General features: G+C 45.8%; 1 protein-coding gene across 1 annotated transcript in view; it reads right to left on the bottom strand.

The window, feature by feature from the left end:
• The window catches only part of plxna1a (plexin A1a), a 156,807-nt gene that overhangs the window by 79,573 nt on the left and 58,057 nt on the right, over positions 1–19,177 (bottom strand). Inside the window, exon 8 of the mRNA XM_071543953.1 lies at positions 2,291–2,491. Coding sequence (XP_071400054.1) covers positions 2,291–2,491 — 201 coding nt within the window. The remainder of the gene's footprint in view (positions 1–2,290; positions 2,492–19,177) is intronic.

Below are 19,177 nucleotides of genomic sequence, written 5' to 3'. Positions count from 1 at the left end.
CTCATTTGTTTGTTTCCCTCGTTCCTTCCTCTCGTCTGCTTGCTGAGCTTAGTCTTTCTCCCCCTCTCCTCCGCCTACCTTTATTCCCTCTTCCTCCAGCACGCTCTTTCCTCCATCATGTCCGTCCCTCTCTTACACTAAATTCACTCCCTCTCTGTCTCTTTCTCTTTTTTCTTTTCCCCTCTTTGCCTCCTTTTCCTTTTCCCTTCTTAATGGTTCCTCTGGCCTGCGTGTGTGTGTGTGTGTGCGTGTGGGCGCGCGTGTATGTGCGCACGCGTGTGTGTGTGTGCGCGTGTGTTTGTGTCCGTCAGTCTACCTCTCCACTGCAATTCATCATCATTTTATCTACAGCTCCCTTAATTGGATCCTATCACACTCCCACCTGACGGAGAGAGAGGTGGGGGGTGGAGAGAGAGGGAGGCTTATTCAGTCACAACACCACATGGATGCACACACACACACACACACTTCAGCACCCGCTTCATAAACAGCCGCACTGCTGTGTTGAGTGCTGTATATTTACTATTTTTCCCCCCTCCTGCAGAGAGAACATGGAGACTTCATAAAACATGAAAGTGCACTGAGGAATGAAGGAATAAATGTGTGTGTGCCTGTGTGTGTGTGTGTGTGTGTGTGTGTGTGTGCGTGTGCATCCACTCGGTGTGCCGGTGAATCAGAGATTTGCTGAGGAAGGTCTCTCTCCTCCAGCATCAGCAACTCTCAGCAGTGCTATTGGTGTAGTAATGAATGTATGTGAATGTATCAAACACCGGGGATGCAGAGCTGCAAACCCTCCATTTCCTCCAGTAAGCGCTGCTGTTTTTGAATCCTGGGAGACTTTCAGAACCCACTCAATATCCAACAGAGAACGGACAAAAATAACTACCACGCTGCGGCCGTGTCCATTACATTTTCTTTACAGATGCCATTCATGCAAGGCAGGACTCGCGGAAGAAGTCTCTGTACCCATGAGTTCTCGTTTCTGCCTGCATCTTAGAGCGTTATCGTTCAAGGTAATTCAAGGATAGCACTTGTGACTTTGACCGATCTCGTCGACTCCATTTCGTCAAGTCTTTGTTTTTGCGAATCGCTCTCCACACGCCTGTTCAATAGGCTCTTAAGCAGCGAGGTAACTGAGGACAGATATGAAAAAAAAGTCATCAACCCTAAAAGTGAACTCTAAAAGAACGCGCTCGCTCGCATGAAGCAATTACGAGAGACACAAGAGACTCAGTATGCGCAAATTATCTCACCAAACGACAGAAAAGAACCGCGGGAACCGTCATTATGATCGGGAAATCAACTTCAATAACCTGCCCCCGAAACTATTTTCGTGTCACCGTCAAACATCAGAGGCGTGTCGACTTCCAGGATCAGAGCGGCCCGACGCTCATTCTTCTCCTCTGTAGGGGGAGGCCGGGGCTTTGTAGTGACTGGGTAGAGTTCGGGGGAACAGCGAGCGGCCGCAGATCGTCCACGTGCTATGTGTTCCGAGCCCGCGACAGCCGGCTAAATGACCCGGAGCTGCTGTCGAGTGTGTGACGGGAAGAAAGAAAGAAGAAAAGGCGAAGCGGTCCCCGCCGCGCGCCCGGCTCCCGCTGCCCTCGTACAATGAGCGCCCGCTATTGGACCTATCACCGTCGGCTAGTGCAGCTCGCATGTTAATAATACGTCTCGTTAAGTAAGTTATAATTGGTGTCGTTAAAAGCCCCCCCCCCCCCCCCCCCCCCGCCTCCCGCCCTGATTGGAACTGAGGAAATTAACATTGCTGAAATGGCCATTCCCTATTACCGCTGACAGCTTGACTGAAGGCTAAGAGGCAGGAGTGAGTGAGGAGTGTGAAGCGGAGTGGCTTTGCGGCAAATCAGCTCCTGTGGCCGTACGCCTCTGCCTCAAGATTGAGTCTTTGCTTTGCCACACATGTCAATTACTGCGGGTCTCTCTCTCTCACTCTCTCTCTCTCTTTCTCTGTCTGTCTCTCTCTCTCTCTAACTAGTGCCTAATGCCTTCTAATGGTCAAACCAGAATGGCCGTTCTGAATGGAGCTACTGTTTGACGGATTAAACAGTTGAGATTGGTTGGACCGGTGAGGCAGTTGATTGGGATTGGCTGAGATGGCAATCAGTCAATATCAGACCCCTTAACCAACACACACACACACACACACACACACATTTACCTGGTCAGCTGCGAACGCCGATCAAAGGTGGGGAATTCCAGCACCACAATTGATCTGCAAAGCTTTTTGATGCCTTGCGTGTCTACATGTGAGCGTGTGTTTCGTCCTTACCGTGGTCTTCTGACACTGTATGCTGGTGCTGTTGAACCTCAGGGCCGGGACGCTGTGCGTGTTGCCCTGGATGTGGAAGATGCACTCGTAGTTCCTCTGCCCGGACTGGGGCTGGGGCAGGTTCTGGGCGAGCAGCGTGATCGGCCTCATGACGCCGACGGGGATGTAGATCTGGGTGGAGGGCAGGATCTGGGGACACTCCTGGACAGTGGACAAAGAGAGGGAGAAAGAAGTCAACGGGATGTACATCTGGGTGGATGGAGGGATCTGGGCATGCTCCTGGAGAAAAGGGATGGAAGAAAACTGAGGAGTTTCAGTCCACAACAAAAATGATGGAACACATGATGGAATACATGTAGAGAGATCCATGTTAAAAGGCTTTATTCTACAGTTTTTGGTTGGTAATAATTGTAAGTTAAAAGCAGTACCCGATGCACTTTGGCCTTATAGAGCTGCAGAATCTTGGATCCACCTGCACAAACTTTAACATTAGAAGCTAAGAAGCATTCCTGCCTCCTGTGGTTTATTATGGAAGTTATCAGCCAATCTACGACCTTTACTTACAAATTATCAACACTCTTGAAGCTTGAAGTCGTCCTATTTATGAATATTAGAGACTATATTAGAGAATATACTGTAGAGAGACTGAATATTGAATATTCAGTGGCAGTTACTTGTCAAAACGGCTACATCGCATTTTGGCATTAGACCCTTCCAGTCGAGCTGGTATTAATGAGGCTGTTATGGATATTAGGCATGTTTTTGATATATGAATACACCGAGGGATATTCTAATTCTTTCTGCGTGGACCGATAGGATGAGCCTGAGGCAGCATCTATTAGCGACGCAGACCGTGTTCATTCTCGCAGCTCCAACTGTAGAGCAGCTATAGTCTAAAGGATTAGAGGGTCAGTGTTTCCTTTCAGCTCCGCGATCAATACAAATTTGGCGATAGGACAGTAGCTTTGCGCGTCATTAATTAAAGGAAAATGAATGAAACCTCTAAGCGTTTTTCAGCCCCTAAGTAAATCATAAGGCAATATGTAGCCGTCAGCCAATATCCACGCTCCATCATTGCTTACGCTACAGAATTGACTCGTGACTCTGAACTAGTTATATCCGCTAATGCCTTTTTGATATTCATCCCGGGAAGGGGTAAACAAACATAAAGGCCATACAAATACCAGGCGCGGATTCGTAAATGAAGCCACATTCCGCTTTAAGCGCCATTAAACAAACTATTCTCGCTAATATCATTTTCCCCAACATTCATATCCGCAGTGATAAATCAGTGGGAGCTGCACTCTATTTAATCAGGAATACCTAAAGACACCCCCCCCCCCCCCCCCCCGCCGAAACCTTGTATTCTGCAGAGTAATCCCAATATGAGTTTGCTCTGTGTTGAGGCGGTGTCTAATGGAGCATCGGTAATGAGGGGAAGATTGGCCTGAGAGAGAAAGAGAGAGAGAGAGAGAGAGAGAGAGAGAGAGAGAGAGAGAGAGAGAGAGAGAGAGAGGGATTGGATATAATGGCATCCGAAAACACCTCTTCTCCCTCTCTCTACGACAGCACAACACACTCACACAGAGAGAGGTGATGAGAATATGCTGCGCTCACGTCCCATCTCACGTCATATAGAGGCAAAACAATGGGACGACATCTCATTGCTGCAACTTGTAAATGTTAACATGTCACAAGGAGACGGCATTTCGACAGTGTTTTTCCTCCATAATTCAACGTATTTTACACAGAGAGACTTGTCACAAATTAGTGATTCTTCAAAATGAACTCAAAAATGCCATACCATTTTGAAAGTTGTGAGGTTGCGGGTTTGACATGATGGGAGGGGCAGGAGAAATTTTGATGTGCACCTACAGGTACGCCATGAAGTAACCATTAAACATATGGCACTTTCCAGAAAAGAAAAGTTATGGGAATTTGATATACAAGAAATTAAACATTTTCAAAATGTTCTAAAATGTTGGCATTTATTGTACATATGGTATGGAGAATTAGCTTACAAGGTGAAAAATTATTTTGGATTTGCGACTTTTAACTCATTGGAATGCCCAATTTTTGTCGTTAAAATCGACAATAAATGAACTGCAGGAGATATCGCTCACTAGTAAGGTGACTGTATTAGTGTGATTATAACTAATCATTTGGATTCACCATGTTGACCCACTTGTGCAAGTCGGAGCCTACAAAAAAGCCTCGCCCTACTTGTAATCACCACTAGGGGGCGGACGTGAACGTTTTTCCCCCAGACGTCAGCTCGTATTTACGGTAAATCTGACGTGATGCGAACGTGGCATAGGACGAGAGAGAGAGGAGGAGGAGGAGGAAAAGAGGAGAGGAGGAAAGAGACACGGGGAAGAGATCAAATCAATGCCAGTGAGCCCAGTGAAGCAGATTGTCAATTAGTGAGTCTGACGGTTAAAGTTTAAAGTTTTCACAGATGGCGACAGACCGCTAATGAACTGCTTCTCGCCTCTAATAAAATGGAAAACAGGACTAAAGAAGCAGAGGAAGGGAAACGTATGTGTGTGTGTGTGTGTGTGTGTGTGTGTGTGCGTTGTGGCAGTGTATCTAGGCTGAAGTAGCAATAGCAGTCAATGTTAATGTTGTTGGAAGGACTTGCACTGAGCCTCTTCCTCCACTGTGGCATGTAAATCCTGTCTGGCTGCTGCACACATACACACACACACGGGCAAACACGCACACACACATGTGCCCACACACACTCACACACAGCTTAGACCACTTCACATCTGTGCCTGTCTGCTGCATGATCTGGTCCCTATTGTTCCAATGCCACACACCCACACACACACACACACACGCACACACACGGTGCCTGGAATGGAAATGACCAAGGTCTGTTGCCTTGGCCCACACACACACACACACACACACACTCACATAAGGTCTGTTCCTCATTACTGATGCGTCAGGGCCAGGATAAAAAGCGCTGCGCCACGTTCCTCTGAGGAAACTGATAATATGCACACACACACACAAGCACACAACTACACACACACACACACACAGACATACAAAGATATACCCCATATACATACACAAAGACTCACAGACACAAACGCATAAAGGGAAAGAGAAACACACACTCACATATACACACACTACACACACACACACACACAGCGAGAGGGGGAGTGAACAAAAGAGTTGGGAGCAGAGGATTGTGGGAGCTGTTTCATTAGGAGTGGTGACAGGTGTCAGAGCGGAGTCTGCATCAGATAGCGGAGCAGTGCAACACAATCCCACAACAATCCCTTTTACCTGGGGGATTCCTCTGATCCCTCGCTTTCTCTCCTCTCTTTTCTCCCCTCCGCTCGCTCCCTCTTGATCTTTTTCTCCTTCTCTATATCTTTCTTCCATCTCTTTCTCATCATCTCATTGTTAGGCTTGCCTCTGTTTTTTTTTTTTTTACCTTTATTTTATCCGGGGATAAAACTCTTGTTTTCCGGCAACCACCTGCTTCACATTCATATAACACATTCCCAGTGGGAGCTGCCCAGTACAACCACTAAGCCTCCGTAATAGAAGAAATGCCTCGTTAATATACGCATTTACCGCAGTGTGAGAAAGGGATTAAAAGTGAGGAGAGAAAACAGAGAAAAAAAAGCAGTGGAAGGGTGAGGAGAGGTGAGGAGAAAGAGGAAAAAAAGAGGAGATGAGGAGGCGAGGCGAGGTCTTGGGAGCCATACGCTCGTTTATTAAAGTGGGGGATGAGAGTGGAGGAGGTCAGTTCCCTGCAGGGCGAGGCAGGGGTGGAGCGCCGGAACATGGGAGTCATACACACCCGTTATGTCTATCCAATCGCATTCCCGGAGGGGCAATACACACACACACACACTCGCACACGCACTTACATGCATGCCCACACCCCCGTGGAAAGATATACCCATTATACACACATACACACACACACACGTACGCATGCATTTATATGGATAACGCACATCGCTGACCATAGGTGGGGAATTCAAGCACACACACACACACACATAAAGATATACCCACTGCACACACTAATGCACACGCAGCACTCCGAAGCTAAATCTCGCCCTGCGGCTCTGTGCGGTAAGCTAGTAGCGTCTTAGGCCTGTGGAGTGTTTTAAAGCAGCCATGGGCCAAATACACAGACGCCCTGATCAAAAGTGGGCAGCTAGGTTAGCCTTCAGCGAAATTGGTCTGAGTCGGTCCTCCGAACTCCCACTTTCAAATCTCTATCATGTCAGCTGGCGTGTATTTATACACCGTAGCTCGTATAAGACCCCTAGGCTACGTTTTGGGAACAAGTTGATTTCCCCATTGGCCTCATTCGCACGGCGGCCATTTTGGGGAAACTCTACCTGGGAGAGAAAGTACAGCCCAACTCTGTCGTACTGTTATGTACCAAGATGATACAAGAAGAGTATATGAACTTTTTTCAATTCACAGACTCCCCACTGAAAAACAAATTAGAAGCAAATGTCTGTCAAGAATCCGAAGGGATAGGTTCTCATTTTAATATATTTGGCCCATTAGCAACTAGAGTCTAAGCTAGGTAGCTAGCTAGTAGTAAGCTAGCTAACTAACTTATCTGCTAAATTCAAGCAGTCACTGTGGTTGTTGTTCCCACAATGGACCTTTTTCACAGCAGCCATTTTGACGTGTCACAGCAGGGTAAACACAGGTGTATAGGTGCATGCTGGCTCATTGGAATGGCACTGGAACACCTAAATGGAATGGAAACATCATTAATGTTATTAGTTGTGTTTACCCTGCTGTGACACATCAAAATGGCCGCTGTGAAAAAGGTCTATCGTTAGCTAATTTGATAACTGTTGGGTCTATCTGAAGTCCTCACTTATGTGTTGAAGTAATGCTAGTTTTTTATGTATGCTAAGAGTTTCCTACCGCAAGTGTTCAAAATGGCCGCCATGTGAATAGGGCCAATTGACATAAAAGTGTGTTTTAGACATTACACAATTCATTTTCAGTGGTTTGTCTTGGATGGTTGGCTCAGGGTGGGGGTAATATTAGCCTGTCAATACAATATAAAATGTACAATACAATATAAAATGAAAAAAATGTTTCCTTCCTACAATTCCTATTCAATGCAGTCTCCATTTCTACTTTTACTTATCCATTTCAACTTGCTCTCGGTTTCAGTCGCTCTCTCCTCTGTCCTCGTTTTCCCCTTTCCTCGCTCTCTGTTCATCCTCCTAACCTCTCTCATCCCATCCTCTCTCTCTCCCCCTCCCTCCCTCCCTCTGGTCTCTGCCAGCGCTCCTGTTTATTTAACCGGGATGCAGCCTGCAGTCACGAACCCCCGCTGGCTAGGGGGCTCTACTGCGGCTTCATACCGACTGCGTTCACACTCATCCCCCCCTTTTCCTCTCCTCCCTACATCTTCCTTCTCTTCACTCATTCCTCCTCCTCTCCCTTCCTCTCCTCTGCTGTCATCCTTTTCCCTCTTTCACTGCTGGCTGGCTGCTGGGATGTGATGTTTTAGAAGTAGAAGACTTGGAACATTGAGCTGGGCTTACAAAACAAACAGAGGGGCGAGAGAGTATGACAGAGAGAGAGAGAGAGAGAGAGAGAGAGAGAGAGAGAGAGAGAGAGATTGTCGATGTTAGGGATGAAAGATGGTAAAATGGTGACTTTAATTGATCTGATCCAGCTCTAAAAACACCTAAAGAGGAATATTCTTTCTTTCCTTTCTCTCTCTCTCTCTCTCTCTCTCTCACTTCTCATTACCTCCTATCAGGGAGATGACATCACACCTCCGGTGATGTCAGAGGTGAAGCGACTGATCCGATTGGCTGCCGGTTGTCACCCACGAGGCCACCTGACTGAGGCGACAGTCTCTGACAACCTCAGAGTATGATGGATGAGGGAGTCTGTGTATGTGTATGTGTGTGTGTGTGTGTGTATGTGTGTGTGTGTGTGTGTGTGTGTGTGTGTGTCAGGGGGTCACCACAGTGCAGAGGGTCCCCACGGATTAGCGTTACACTCCAATGAACCGTTTCAAAAAAGGAGAGGGCAAGACCCATCGACCAATATTGTTACACACACGCATGCACACACACGCACACACACACACACACACACAGAGAAACTGTGAAACGGGAATGAACTTGATATGATGACCACATTTCCCCAGAGAAAGAGAGTCATCCATCGAGCAACATCTCACTTTTACACACTCATATATTTATGTCCTTAGAGAATAAGCCTAACAGACAGTACCATATACACACACACACACACACACACACACACACACACACACACCTCTACAGAATACCACAATAACTTACAATAGGTTGCTATGCTAGTAATCCCAATAGATCTATCCATTCAATCAACCCACAGACAGGTCATAAGGCTGTATCTATATAGATCTCCTCAAACATTAACCCAAGACAGATCCTGTTGACATATCTCTCTCTCTCTCTCGCTCTCTTTCTCTCCCCCTCGTTCTCTCTGTCTCTCTCTTCATTCACTACTTTCCCTTTATCTCTCTGCATTCCCCCCTCCCCCTCTCTTATACACCATCGAAGAAGAAGACGGGGCGAGGGCCTTATCATCCTATACATCAGCGCGACCAGACGTTTCGGTTACACTTTGCGAAGTGCAGCTTTTGTGAACGGCCCTCCCGGGAGACGGACTGTGTACTGAACTGCTGTAGATCTCTTTATGTAAAACCCAGAGAGAAAGGTCAAAAGAGCCAGACATAAACCGGCAGCCGGCCGGTGGTACGGTGCTCTTGTGGGCCTGGATGCTAGACAATAATAGTGTTTGATGTGAGGATTGTGCATGGTTTATAGAAGATCTGGTGGTACCTAATATTCCCCCTTTGTCAATAATATAGGAGGAGTCCTTGGACTTTATCAGGCCTGGATTTCAGCCCTGTGACCTTGGCTCATTAACTCAAACTAGCGCTCCTGTCTTCCTGATCAAATAGTACTAATATAATATATATAATAATAGAGGGGCAATCGGCAAAATGTGTGTATTTTCATTTTGTCTCCATTTTTTCGTCCTAAGCGCTCATTGCTGTGGTGTTTCTGCACTGCACTTCCAGATCACATGTCAATCAAACAACGTGGGCGGAGCTTGGATTTTCTGTTGATGCAGTTTGAGTTTCTCTTTTCTTTGTCCGTTCAGCCGTGGTGGCTATCACTGCTCATGCTAACTACCCACCTCTTCTTCTATTTATTCCTAATAAACCGGAAATGTAGGATTTTCCCCAGGAAAGAGCTACCAGACACCGGCTGTTTTGAGCAGCAAATGGAACTGGATTCATGAACTGGATATAGGTTGAATCCCTATTGGGTTAGAGAGTTGCAAAACTAACATTTATTTATATGAAAATGTTGCAGATTATTACTGTAAGCAAATCATTAGTGTTTGTTTTAAACCAGATGGGTGGGGTTTAGCGCATCTGGATAGTTCAGATAGTGTCAGGTACATTGGTGAACACAGCAAAGTATACTAAACAGACTTTCAGATACTTCTGCCCCTTATCGTATTATTATACCCAACCATCTGGCACCTAAGTGGGGTAAAGACAAACCAAACAAAGTATATTTGCAAGTACTGTTTGACCCAGGTCCTGCATTTGCACAGTTGAAATTTCTCAGAGCACCATCGGCCTGAAAAGCTGCAGAGGAAACCGCCGAGCCTCCTGGGAACTGAACCCCGCGCCGCGGACTGTACCGAGCGCTTCATCACACGCGCGTCTCCATTAGAATAGCTCGCTCTCTCCCTCTGTTATCTCTGATGACCCGGCGCGATTGTGTGTCTATCTGGATGGCTATCAGGTCCGGATGGTCAAAGAGGAGGAGGCAGCCGATAAGCATCAGCCAGCGGATCGATACGAACCTCTAACAATACACACTCTTGTTTGTGTGTGTATTTCTGAGCGGGACACGGTAGATACATGACAGATAAAGTGGAAGACGCCCCTATTCGGGGACGGACTCACGCTACGGTGCAATAAGCGCTCTCGTTTTTCTGCTCTAGACCCATGTTTGATAAATTTAGTTTCGCTCTGTCAGGGGAAAACAGTGAACTAGTCCTTTTCAGGTGGGCAGCCACCAAAAACAGGCTCGCAACCCATTTAAATCCAGACCGGTGGTGTGAGAAACGCTGCGATAAATAATGAAAGACTTCTGCGACCCAACTAAGAAGCAGCCAACTCTTTAAAGGTCAGCGTAAAAGCTTTGTAATATATATCATAGAAAACGCCTCATCATCTTTCTGCATTCGTTTGGAATGGTCTTTTTTTTGTTCTTTTTAGTCTCAGGACAAGAGAATAAGTTTGTCTGTCCCTCAGGTCCCGGGTCGGAAAAGTTGAAGAACCTCCACGATACACAACCAACTTCGCAACAAAAGATTAACTAAGTTCAGATTTCGCCGTATCTAATATGCAAATTCACCAGGGCCAAAAAAACTTTTGACAGCTATCTCTCCTCTTTCCGCACGACCCGTTTCATCTTTTATTCTTGAACTGCGATTCATCTCCCGCGCTTCATTTCAAGCAGAAAACTTTTCATCTATTTTGCTCAAATGAACCCAGTTCCTCGGTCTTAGTCTCAGGTGGAAGGAGGGCAGCCCCCCCCCACCCCCCCCACCCCCCCGCTGCAGCAGACGAGGAGCTCTTCTGTTCAATAAAAGACACTTTGAACTGCGTTAGAAGCCTTTTGGAGTGTCCACCCACTCCTCCCAGCCCTTTCACCACGGGGGATACGGAGGGAGAGAGAGAGGGGTGAGGCGGGGAAGATAAAACACAACAAGAGAGCGTGGAATGTGTGATGCTGATACTTATTAATAAATCTATGGATATAAATAATGCCTTGACTACATTACAGTCATGTCAAAACTCCCAGAATAATTCACTCGCTTTTACTTACTTTTGCCTTTTGGAGCATATTACCATCATCATAATTAATCTATGCAACTTGTTTCATTCAGCTCTCAGAGGGAACCTACTGTCACAAGCTCAAAGGAATATACGCTGCTACTTAATTATTCATGATGAGGCTAACTAAGGACCATTGCAGATAGCACAATTGTGGCACAATTTGTTATAGTGTGCAGGCTTGTAACTCACTATCTGGTTGAATCTGGGTGCTCTTGGGTGTTATCGCCTCTGACAGAGCTGCCATTAGCCTGGCAAGTGACATGTGAGAAGACAGCAGTGACAAAGGATGGTGGAATGATAGAAACCAACTAATTATGATCGCAGGATGCTGGCAATTATAGCAATTATGACAATTCATTTAACAATTATATATTTAGGGTTAGATGTCGTTAGGGTTACGGCCAATCCATACCAGATGTGTTTTTAATCTGTTTTTTGGGCATGGAGCCAAAATGCTCTATTGCTCCCAAGTCTGATTTTCCCCTTGCACACACAGTGAACCATGGAGATGAATAGCCACTTCTTGTTATAGGGTATAAACACTTCATATAATCATAATCAAAGACATCTACACATCAATCAAAAATGTGATGTCCCATCACCCAAGCATGATTTATTGATCACCTGTGCCACAAGCCTTGACCTGACCTCAGTTATACCGCCACCAACTGGTAAAGCATGACACATATGACACATACAAAAGCATGTTACAGCTCACACTCAGTGTAGATTGCAAAGCGTGACGCTTCCACATGCTCATGCAACGTTTCCATGTTGCTAAACATGGAAACGTGCGTGTTCAGTGTAGACTCCGGGTTAGTTTTAACACCTGGGGCCAGTTGCATAAAGCTAGTTTAAGACTAGTCTAAGCGTTAGACTGGTCTTAGATTCTCAGGTTGGACTAGGCTAATTAAGACTGTCTGTTACTTAAATATTACGACTGACTTATTTTGAGGTAGGAACGATAGCCACCTTCCCCCTGGCTAATCTTGAGTTAAGAACTTTGTTGTGATGGCAACGAGTCGGCCTAACTGTGAGTGGGAAGTTTAAATACTGAAGCTATTTCATACAAGATGGCAGATCTTTGGCTTTTGGAAAGAGTCTGAAGAATAGAGCGAGTCTTTAGAGACAGAAACAACTCATTAGAGATCTACAACAATCAAGAAGTAGTAGGACCGGGTAAATATAAGTGTCCATAGCAAGTTTGACTTAACGTCACATTTAAGTCTAAGACCAGGTCTATTTTTATGCAGCTGACCTCTGGAAGGGGTTTAGAAGGGGCAAGAGCCCATGCACTGCGATTTTAGAATTACATTTCTCCAAAATTGTAAATACAATGTACTTATCCTTCCACAACTTTTCCTATTTGGGCTTTTTTGCCTCTGTTTTTACAATCTTAAAAAACCGACTTGGAAAATAAATATAGACAGTTTTGACAGTTGTCTCCACGTAAAATACCTCTGCTAGCACCAGAACAAGGGGAATTTGTAAGTGCATTTCCCACATATGATTACTCATGTGCCTTCAGAGCAATAGTGGGATTTGGTTTACTCAGATTAAGCATAAGGGGGAAGTGGGGCTACAGGGGAAACAGCATAGGAAAGAATCATTTGGACTGGAGAGGCAATAGTAGACCGTCTTCACATAACATTAAGAATGAAGAACAATAAGAGTGTTCTTTTTCTGTGTAACTTGGACATGATCACACACATCATGCAGCCAGCGGACAAGGAATAAGGTGACAGACGACCGTGTGAAATCCACAGAACGGGCCCTTCTCGAGCAAACCATCTCATTATCCGCGCACCTATCAGCGAGGTTTACTTCAGATACAGCAGGTTCTGTAACTGCGATGTCATCTTAACCGCAAATACATGCGGCAGCCGAGTGATGTTCAGCAGTCGCGGGGCTTCTAGGAAAAGGAGGAAAAGTAGGGCAGATAGCATTAGCTAAATGAGATGGAATTATTAAATAGAAACTAAGGAGACGCGAGGCACGGGCGATGTCACGACCCATAAGTATCCTTTCATCTCCTGAATGGTTAAACACGTCTCACATCCCTCCTCCCACTCTTCCGTCCCTCTCCTCTCCTTTCATCTGCCGGCGCTCTCCGTCGTCTCCGTCTGTTGTTCTGTTGTTTCTTCCGACTCCGACGCCTCTTTCTCTTCCCCGCCGTTGCGACTCGTCCTCCCCTCCCCTCGCTCCTCATTTCCATCCCTTCCATCTCTCCTCAGCCGTCTCCCGTCCTCTCCTGCGTCTCTTTCCTCTGTCGCCGATTTCGTCCGCCCCTTCCCCCTTCCCGTTTCTCCCCCTGCCCCGCTTCTTTTTTTTTCAACTCTTACTTAAGCGTGACAACGAAGAAACGCGTTCTCATTTGATCTGTATTTACCAAATGTTGACTTTCTCATTTGCAGCAGCGGCCTAGGGGAGAAGACATGGATTGAAGCCCAAGTCTCGGTCATCTGCACTGGAGCAGTTTTAGTTTTAGTTCATTTCACTGACCCAGATTGTCTTTCTAGCTCGCTGGGAGATTCAAACCAACAAGTTCTCTGACACAAGCTTAGTTAGAGTGGAGTGGGGCTTTTTCAGGGTCATTAATATGCTGAAATGTCTATGATAAGTCACTGAATCCCTACCAGCTGCAGGGTTGCTGTTCTGTATCTGACCCTGACCTTTGACCTCCCCGTGGAGCGGGGCAAGAGAAAAGACAGTTTCCCTACAGGAATCAATAAAATGCCACATTCTTTTTTACAAAAGGCCTTATTTATTTTCCATTTTATATACTTTTTTATTCAACTTTAGCCTTAGAGGCATTCACCAGAAAACTTTCAGAGGCAATTTTAGCCCCGTCACTTTCCTAACCCGGTTGTTTTAGCAAGCTGGCTTCTTCCCTAACAACTAGGCCACTGCCGCCCTCCTTCCCTCCTTCCCTCCTTCCCTTTTGTTTTATTGTCGATGCTCCACCTTTCGTTTCTCATCTCATCTGTCTCTCTCCATTAAACACGGCAACGATCAGAGAGGCATCTGGAGATGCATCTTTAAGCTTTAATACACTTTGAATAATTAACACACACGCACGCGCGCACACACACATAAACACACACACACACACACACACACACAGCAGAGTCTAGATCAGTGGCAGGCAGCAGTCCCAGCCCCAGCTAACCCCCGCCAGAGAGAACCAGAGGGAGAAGGGGAGTGCGCTCTGTGCCAACCCCAGCCACGGAGCCCCCGAGCTGGGTAGCTCAGCGCCGCGCACCAGCCTGAGCTCCATCATCCAGAAACAATGGGAGGGACGTTGTAGCTTTGACAACCGGAGGTGAGAGACCAAAAGAAAGAGCGTCTGGCTCCTGCTAATTGACTCGGCTGCATAGGGGGAATGGAGGAGCGGGTGAATTAGAGGCATGAGCTCATTGGGCAGAGATCTAACAGCAATTCCCACATGGGACGAGGCTGGCTGGCCGGCCCGCTTTGAGCAATGACACTGTGGGAGTATGTGTGTGTGGAAGGGGTGGCATGTGGCATAGGGTGTGTGTGTGTGTGTGCTTCCCCTTTCTGCAGCAGCTAGCCATTTTGACAGAAACATATGACCATCTAACCAACTCACTCATCATGGTGATTCATCCTCTAATTAGCCGTACGAAGGCTAACGCTGATCCACATATCTATATTCACCTTCTGCTCATCTGCAGTCGAACACGGGCCGCTAATGATTATCAATGAGGCGAGGCTCACAGAGCCACCGGTTCAATCCCCCGTGCTGCAGCGATGCATCATGGGACGGTTTCACTGTGCGAAAGGAGGTCACGCTGACAGGAAGGAGGGAAGGAAGTGAGGAAGGAAGGAGAGAGAGAAAGAAGGGAGGGGTGAAGGAAGGCAAGAGGGGAGGGATGGAAGAAGGAAGGAAAGAAGGGGAGAGGAGGAAGAAGGAAAGAGAGGAGGAATGAAGGAAGAGAAGACAGAATGAAGAGAAGAAGAGGGGTAGGAATGAAGGAAGGAGAAGGGTAAAATGGAGGGAGGAAGTAAAGGAAAAAAGAGGGGAAGAAGGTGAGAAAGAAGGGAGGGAAGAGGGGAGGAATTAAGACAGGAATGAAGGAAGGAGGGAAGGAAGGAAGGGGGAAGGAAGGAAGGAAGGAAGGAAGGAAAGAAGGAAGGAATGAAGAAAGGAAGGAAAGGGGAGAATTAAGAGTAAGGGAGTAAGGGGTGTCACTCTTATTGGTAGAGGGAAGAAAGGAGGAAGGAAGGAAGGAAAAGGTTGAGGAAAGGAATGAGGAAAGAAGGGGAGAGAAGAATAAAGGAAGGAAAGAGGGGAGAAGGAGAAAGGCAGGAAGGAAAGAGGGAATGAATGAAGAAAGGAAGGAAGTAAGGAAGGAAAAGGGGAAGGGGGGAAGAAGGTATAAAGAAGGACAGAAGGAAAGGAGGAAAGAGGGGAAAGGAATAAAGGAAGGAAAAAGGCAGCAAGGAAAGAGGGAAGGGAGGAAGGAAGGAAGGAAAGAAGGAAGGAAAGAAAGGAAGGGGGAAGGAAGGAAGGAAGGAAGGAAGGAAGGAAAGGAAGGGGGAAGGAAAGAAGGAAGGAAGGAAGGAAGGAAATAAGGAAAGAAGGAAGGAATGAAGAAAGGAAGGAAAGAGGAGAATTAAGGAAGGAAACGGGGAAAGAAGGAAGGAATGACGCTAGGAAATAGCAAGAAATCAGGGTGAAAGGGTGGGAATGAGGAAGGAAGGGATGGAGAGACAGAGGAAGGAACCAAGGAAGGAGAAAGAAAGAAAGCAAGAAAGAAAGAAAGAAAGAAAGAAAGAGAGAAAGAAAGACAGGCAGGATGAGTGGGATCAGGGGGAGCAGCAGCTGTGTCCCGGGTGGCGGTGCTGAGTTAAAGGTCAGCGCCTCGGTAGGAAAGTGAAGTGTTTCAGAGCGGCTGCAGCAGAATGAGTCCGGGCAGATAATGAGCGTTTCTTCTGACGGATTCAGACGACTTCTCTGGGGGCAAAGTCTTATTCAAAAAACAATATCAGGCATAAATAAAGGCCCGCTGGAAACCGCACTTCCCTCCAACATGAATAAATAAATGGAAATAAAACAAAGACTATCAGACACTGGCCTAAAAACAAGAAGATCTACCACGAAAGGAACAGTTTGTTGCTGGTGCGGAAAGAACAAATTGATATCGCCTGGGCGGAGAACGTGAAACTCGATGCTGCCTTCAAGGGCTTCTTGTACACTCCGACGTCTGAGTTCGAATGTCGCAAATCGGTATGTCGCTATTGGTCAGAAATAACCTACTAAATGTTTAAGAGTGAAACTAGAAACATACATCAATACCAAATACTTACATAGAACGCCAGAGAATAACATAAACAATAAACACTTTTCCTATGATTTGACGACACCGCTTTGATGCTGTTGAGTACCATAGAAAAGCGTATTGCGTATTGCAAAGCGGTTATTGCACGGAGTTCCACTTTTTACACAGAAAAAAGGAAAGAAAGGAAGAAAATCGTGCAAATCAGATTGCTCTGGCACTGTCGCGGTTGCCACTGTGGCAGCCATTTTGTGTCCCTCCTGTCCATCATTTATTGTACTTTTATTTTTGGGGATGCAAAATGTCCAGAGTAAAAAGCAACCTAATGAAAAACGAATTAATGACTTAATTAACAAGTGAATGAATAAATAAACAAACAATAAATAAATAAAAAGGCATGCACATAGGAAAAACAACTATATTAACATTACTTTTTGTATTCATTTTTATGAGGTTTTGTATTATTTGCTGTAGTTTTTCGATCTGAATGAAGAGGTTGGACCCGACCCCCGGGCCCCTCGGCGGCCCGCGCGGCTCCACCGCCCCAATGGCTGAATCCGTCGGAGCAGAACAAATTTGTTTGTCTCGGCGTTTGTTTGTCCGTGTGTTTGTTTCTCTCATTGTTTGTGTTTATACTCATTTCTGCTGATGGCTTTCTCAAGTGTTTCTCCGACTCTGGCAATTTTCTGCCTGGTCGCCCCTAATGTGCCTCTCTGTTTATCTGCTGTCACAACACAGCTGATTTATATATATTTACATATCCGGAAAGCGGCGGCGGAGAATTATATTTACCTTAAAAGAGCAACAATTATACATTAACGGCAACCTTTTTTTTCACATTTCGCAAACGGAAGTAAAGCAAACTGCGAGGCGAAAAATGATGAATTCACAGACGCTATATATTCTATCAGATATGAAGTGAAGTCAGCCTCGAGAAATATGATAAATGCCTTTTGGGAAGATAACCAGTGTAGTGTGAATTCAATCACTTTGGCAACCGACTGCTAATGACACGAGGGGAAACTTTTTCAGGCAATGGAGACGGGCGATATTGCCTTCAGCGGGGGCTTCGCACGGGGAAAATGGGAGCAAAATCAAAGGCTGGAGGAGATAAATGTGTGATGACAAAAATACTGCTGTTGGCTTAAGTGCACATCTGCATCGCCTCGAAATGACAGCCAGCATAGAGACACATTTAGCGAAAAACCAAAAAAAAACAAAAAAAACATATTCATCCATCATAGCAGCCAAAACAGCAAGCTCTCTCTTTGCTGTCTGCCATGTTAATAACAATAATCCATGTAAAAAAACACAGCTGTCAGGATGCGGCGATGGCACTGTTGTGTGAGTTTGTCTGTCTGTCTGTGTGTGCGTGTGTGTGTGTGTGTATCAAAATTCAGCGAAACCCCCCTGATGCTCAAAGTGTCTTGGTAACCATGGCAACGCCTGCACCAAAAAAGGAGAGAGTACACACCAGAAGAAAAAGCAAAAGGGAAAGAAGAAAGCAAAAAAAAAAAGAATTTGCGTGGCTCTCCAAACAAGACGGGGATGGATGTCAGCCTGATGTGTTTATGGGCTGTGGAACATATGATGACAGGGTGCTGGGAGTCAAGTGCCGTTCTTCACTTGCGCACACACACACACACACACACACACACACACACACACACACACACAGGCAAACACAACCACACACACATACAAACGCATTGACATGAATATGTGCACACAGACACACACACACCTACACCCCTACCTACCGTATTTTTTTCTGATTGGACACTTTCCACATGAGAATGAATGAATGAATGAATGAATGAATGAATGAGAGAAAAGTAAGAAGAGAGAGGAAGAGGATCGGGTGAGATTCAACGTAGAAAAATGTCTCGCTGTTGGGATTTTTTTTTTCCTATTCACCTGCAGTGTCAGGGGAGAGGAGGAAGAAAGGGGACGGAAAGACATGAAAAAGAGAGTGTGGATGATGCATAAGTCATGGACAGAGGGTGGAAAGCAAGAGGAGATGAGAAAAAAGAAGAAAGAAAGAAAGACAGGTAGATTGTATACAGAGAGGGAGAAAAAGGAGAAAACAGTCAAAGGGAGACTAAGCGAATGACAAATTGTAGAGGGGGGCAAATGAGAAGAAAGAAAGAAAGAAAGAGAAAGAAAGAAAGTGTATGATGGTAAATGCTGGAGAGAGGGATGAAAGGAAGAGGGAATTAGAAAATAAGAGGGAGTCTGACGGAGAGAGGGAGTCTGCCTCGTATGCCCTCAGGTCACCCTGCATGCCTGTGAATGTGGATTTAAACTCTGTGTGTGTGTGTGTGTGTGTGTGTGTGTGTATGTGTGTGTGTGCGCACGTTTGAAATAGAGATAAAGCAAGACTGAAGGGGGTAGCGTGTAATGTGTTGCTTTTTGAAGATACACAAGTATGTTTGTGCTTGTAAGTGTGAATTTCTGTGTGTGTGTGTGAGAGAGAGAGAGAGAGAGAGAGTGAGAGATGGAGAGAGAGAGAAAGAAAGAAAGTGTTAAGCCCATGGATGGATGGATGAGGGTTTTCATGCAAATGTAACATTTGGGACGGCAGAGCACGCCGCCATTTGCATAGTCATTCACCCCAGCTTGTTTATAAGTGAATAAATCCAACGC

The sequence above is a fragment of the Centroberyx affinis genome, unplaced genomic scaffold, assembly GCF_046629955.1.
Source record: "Centroberyx affinis isolate AG114_WGS23_722 - 3 ecotype Tasmania unplaced genomic scaffold, CSIRO-AGI_Caff_v1 ptg004423l_1, whole genome shotgun sequence".
In the NCBI taxonomy this organism is placed as follows: domain Eukaryota; kingdom Metazoa; phylum Chordata; class Actinopteri; order Beryciformes; family Berycidae; genus Centroberyx; species Centroberyx affinis.
Note: the sequence above shows the minus strand (reverse complement) of the source record. Positions and strands in the feature narration are given on the sequence as shown.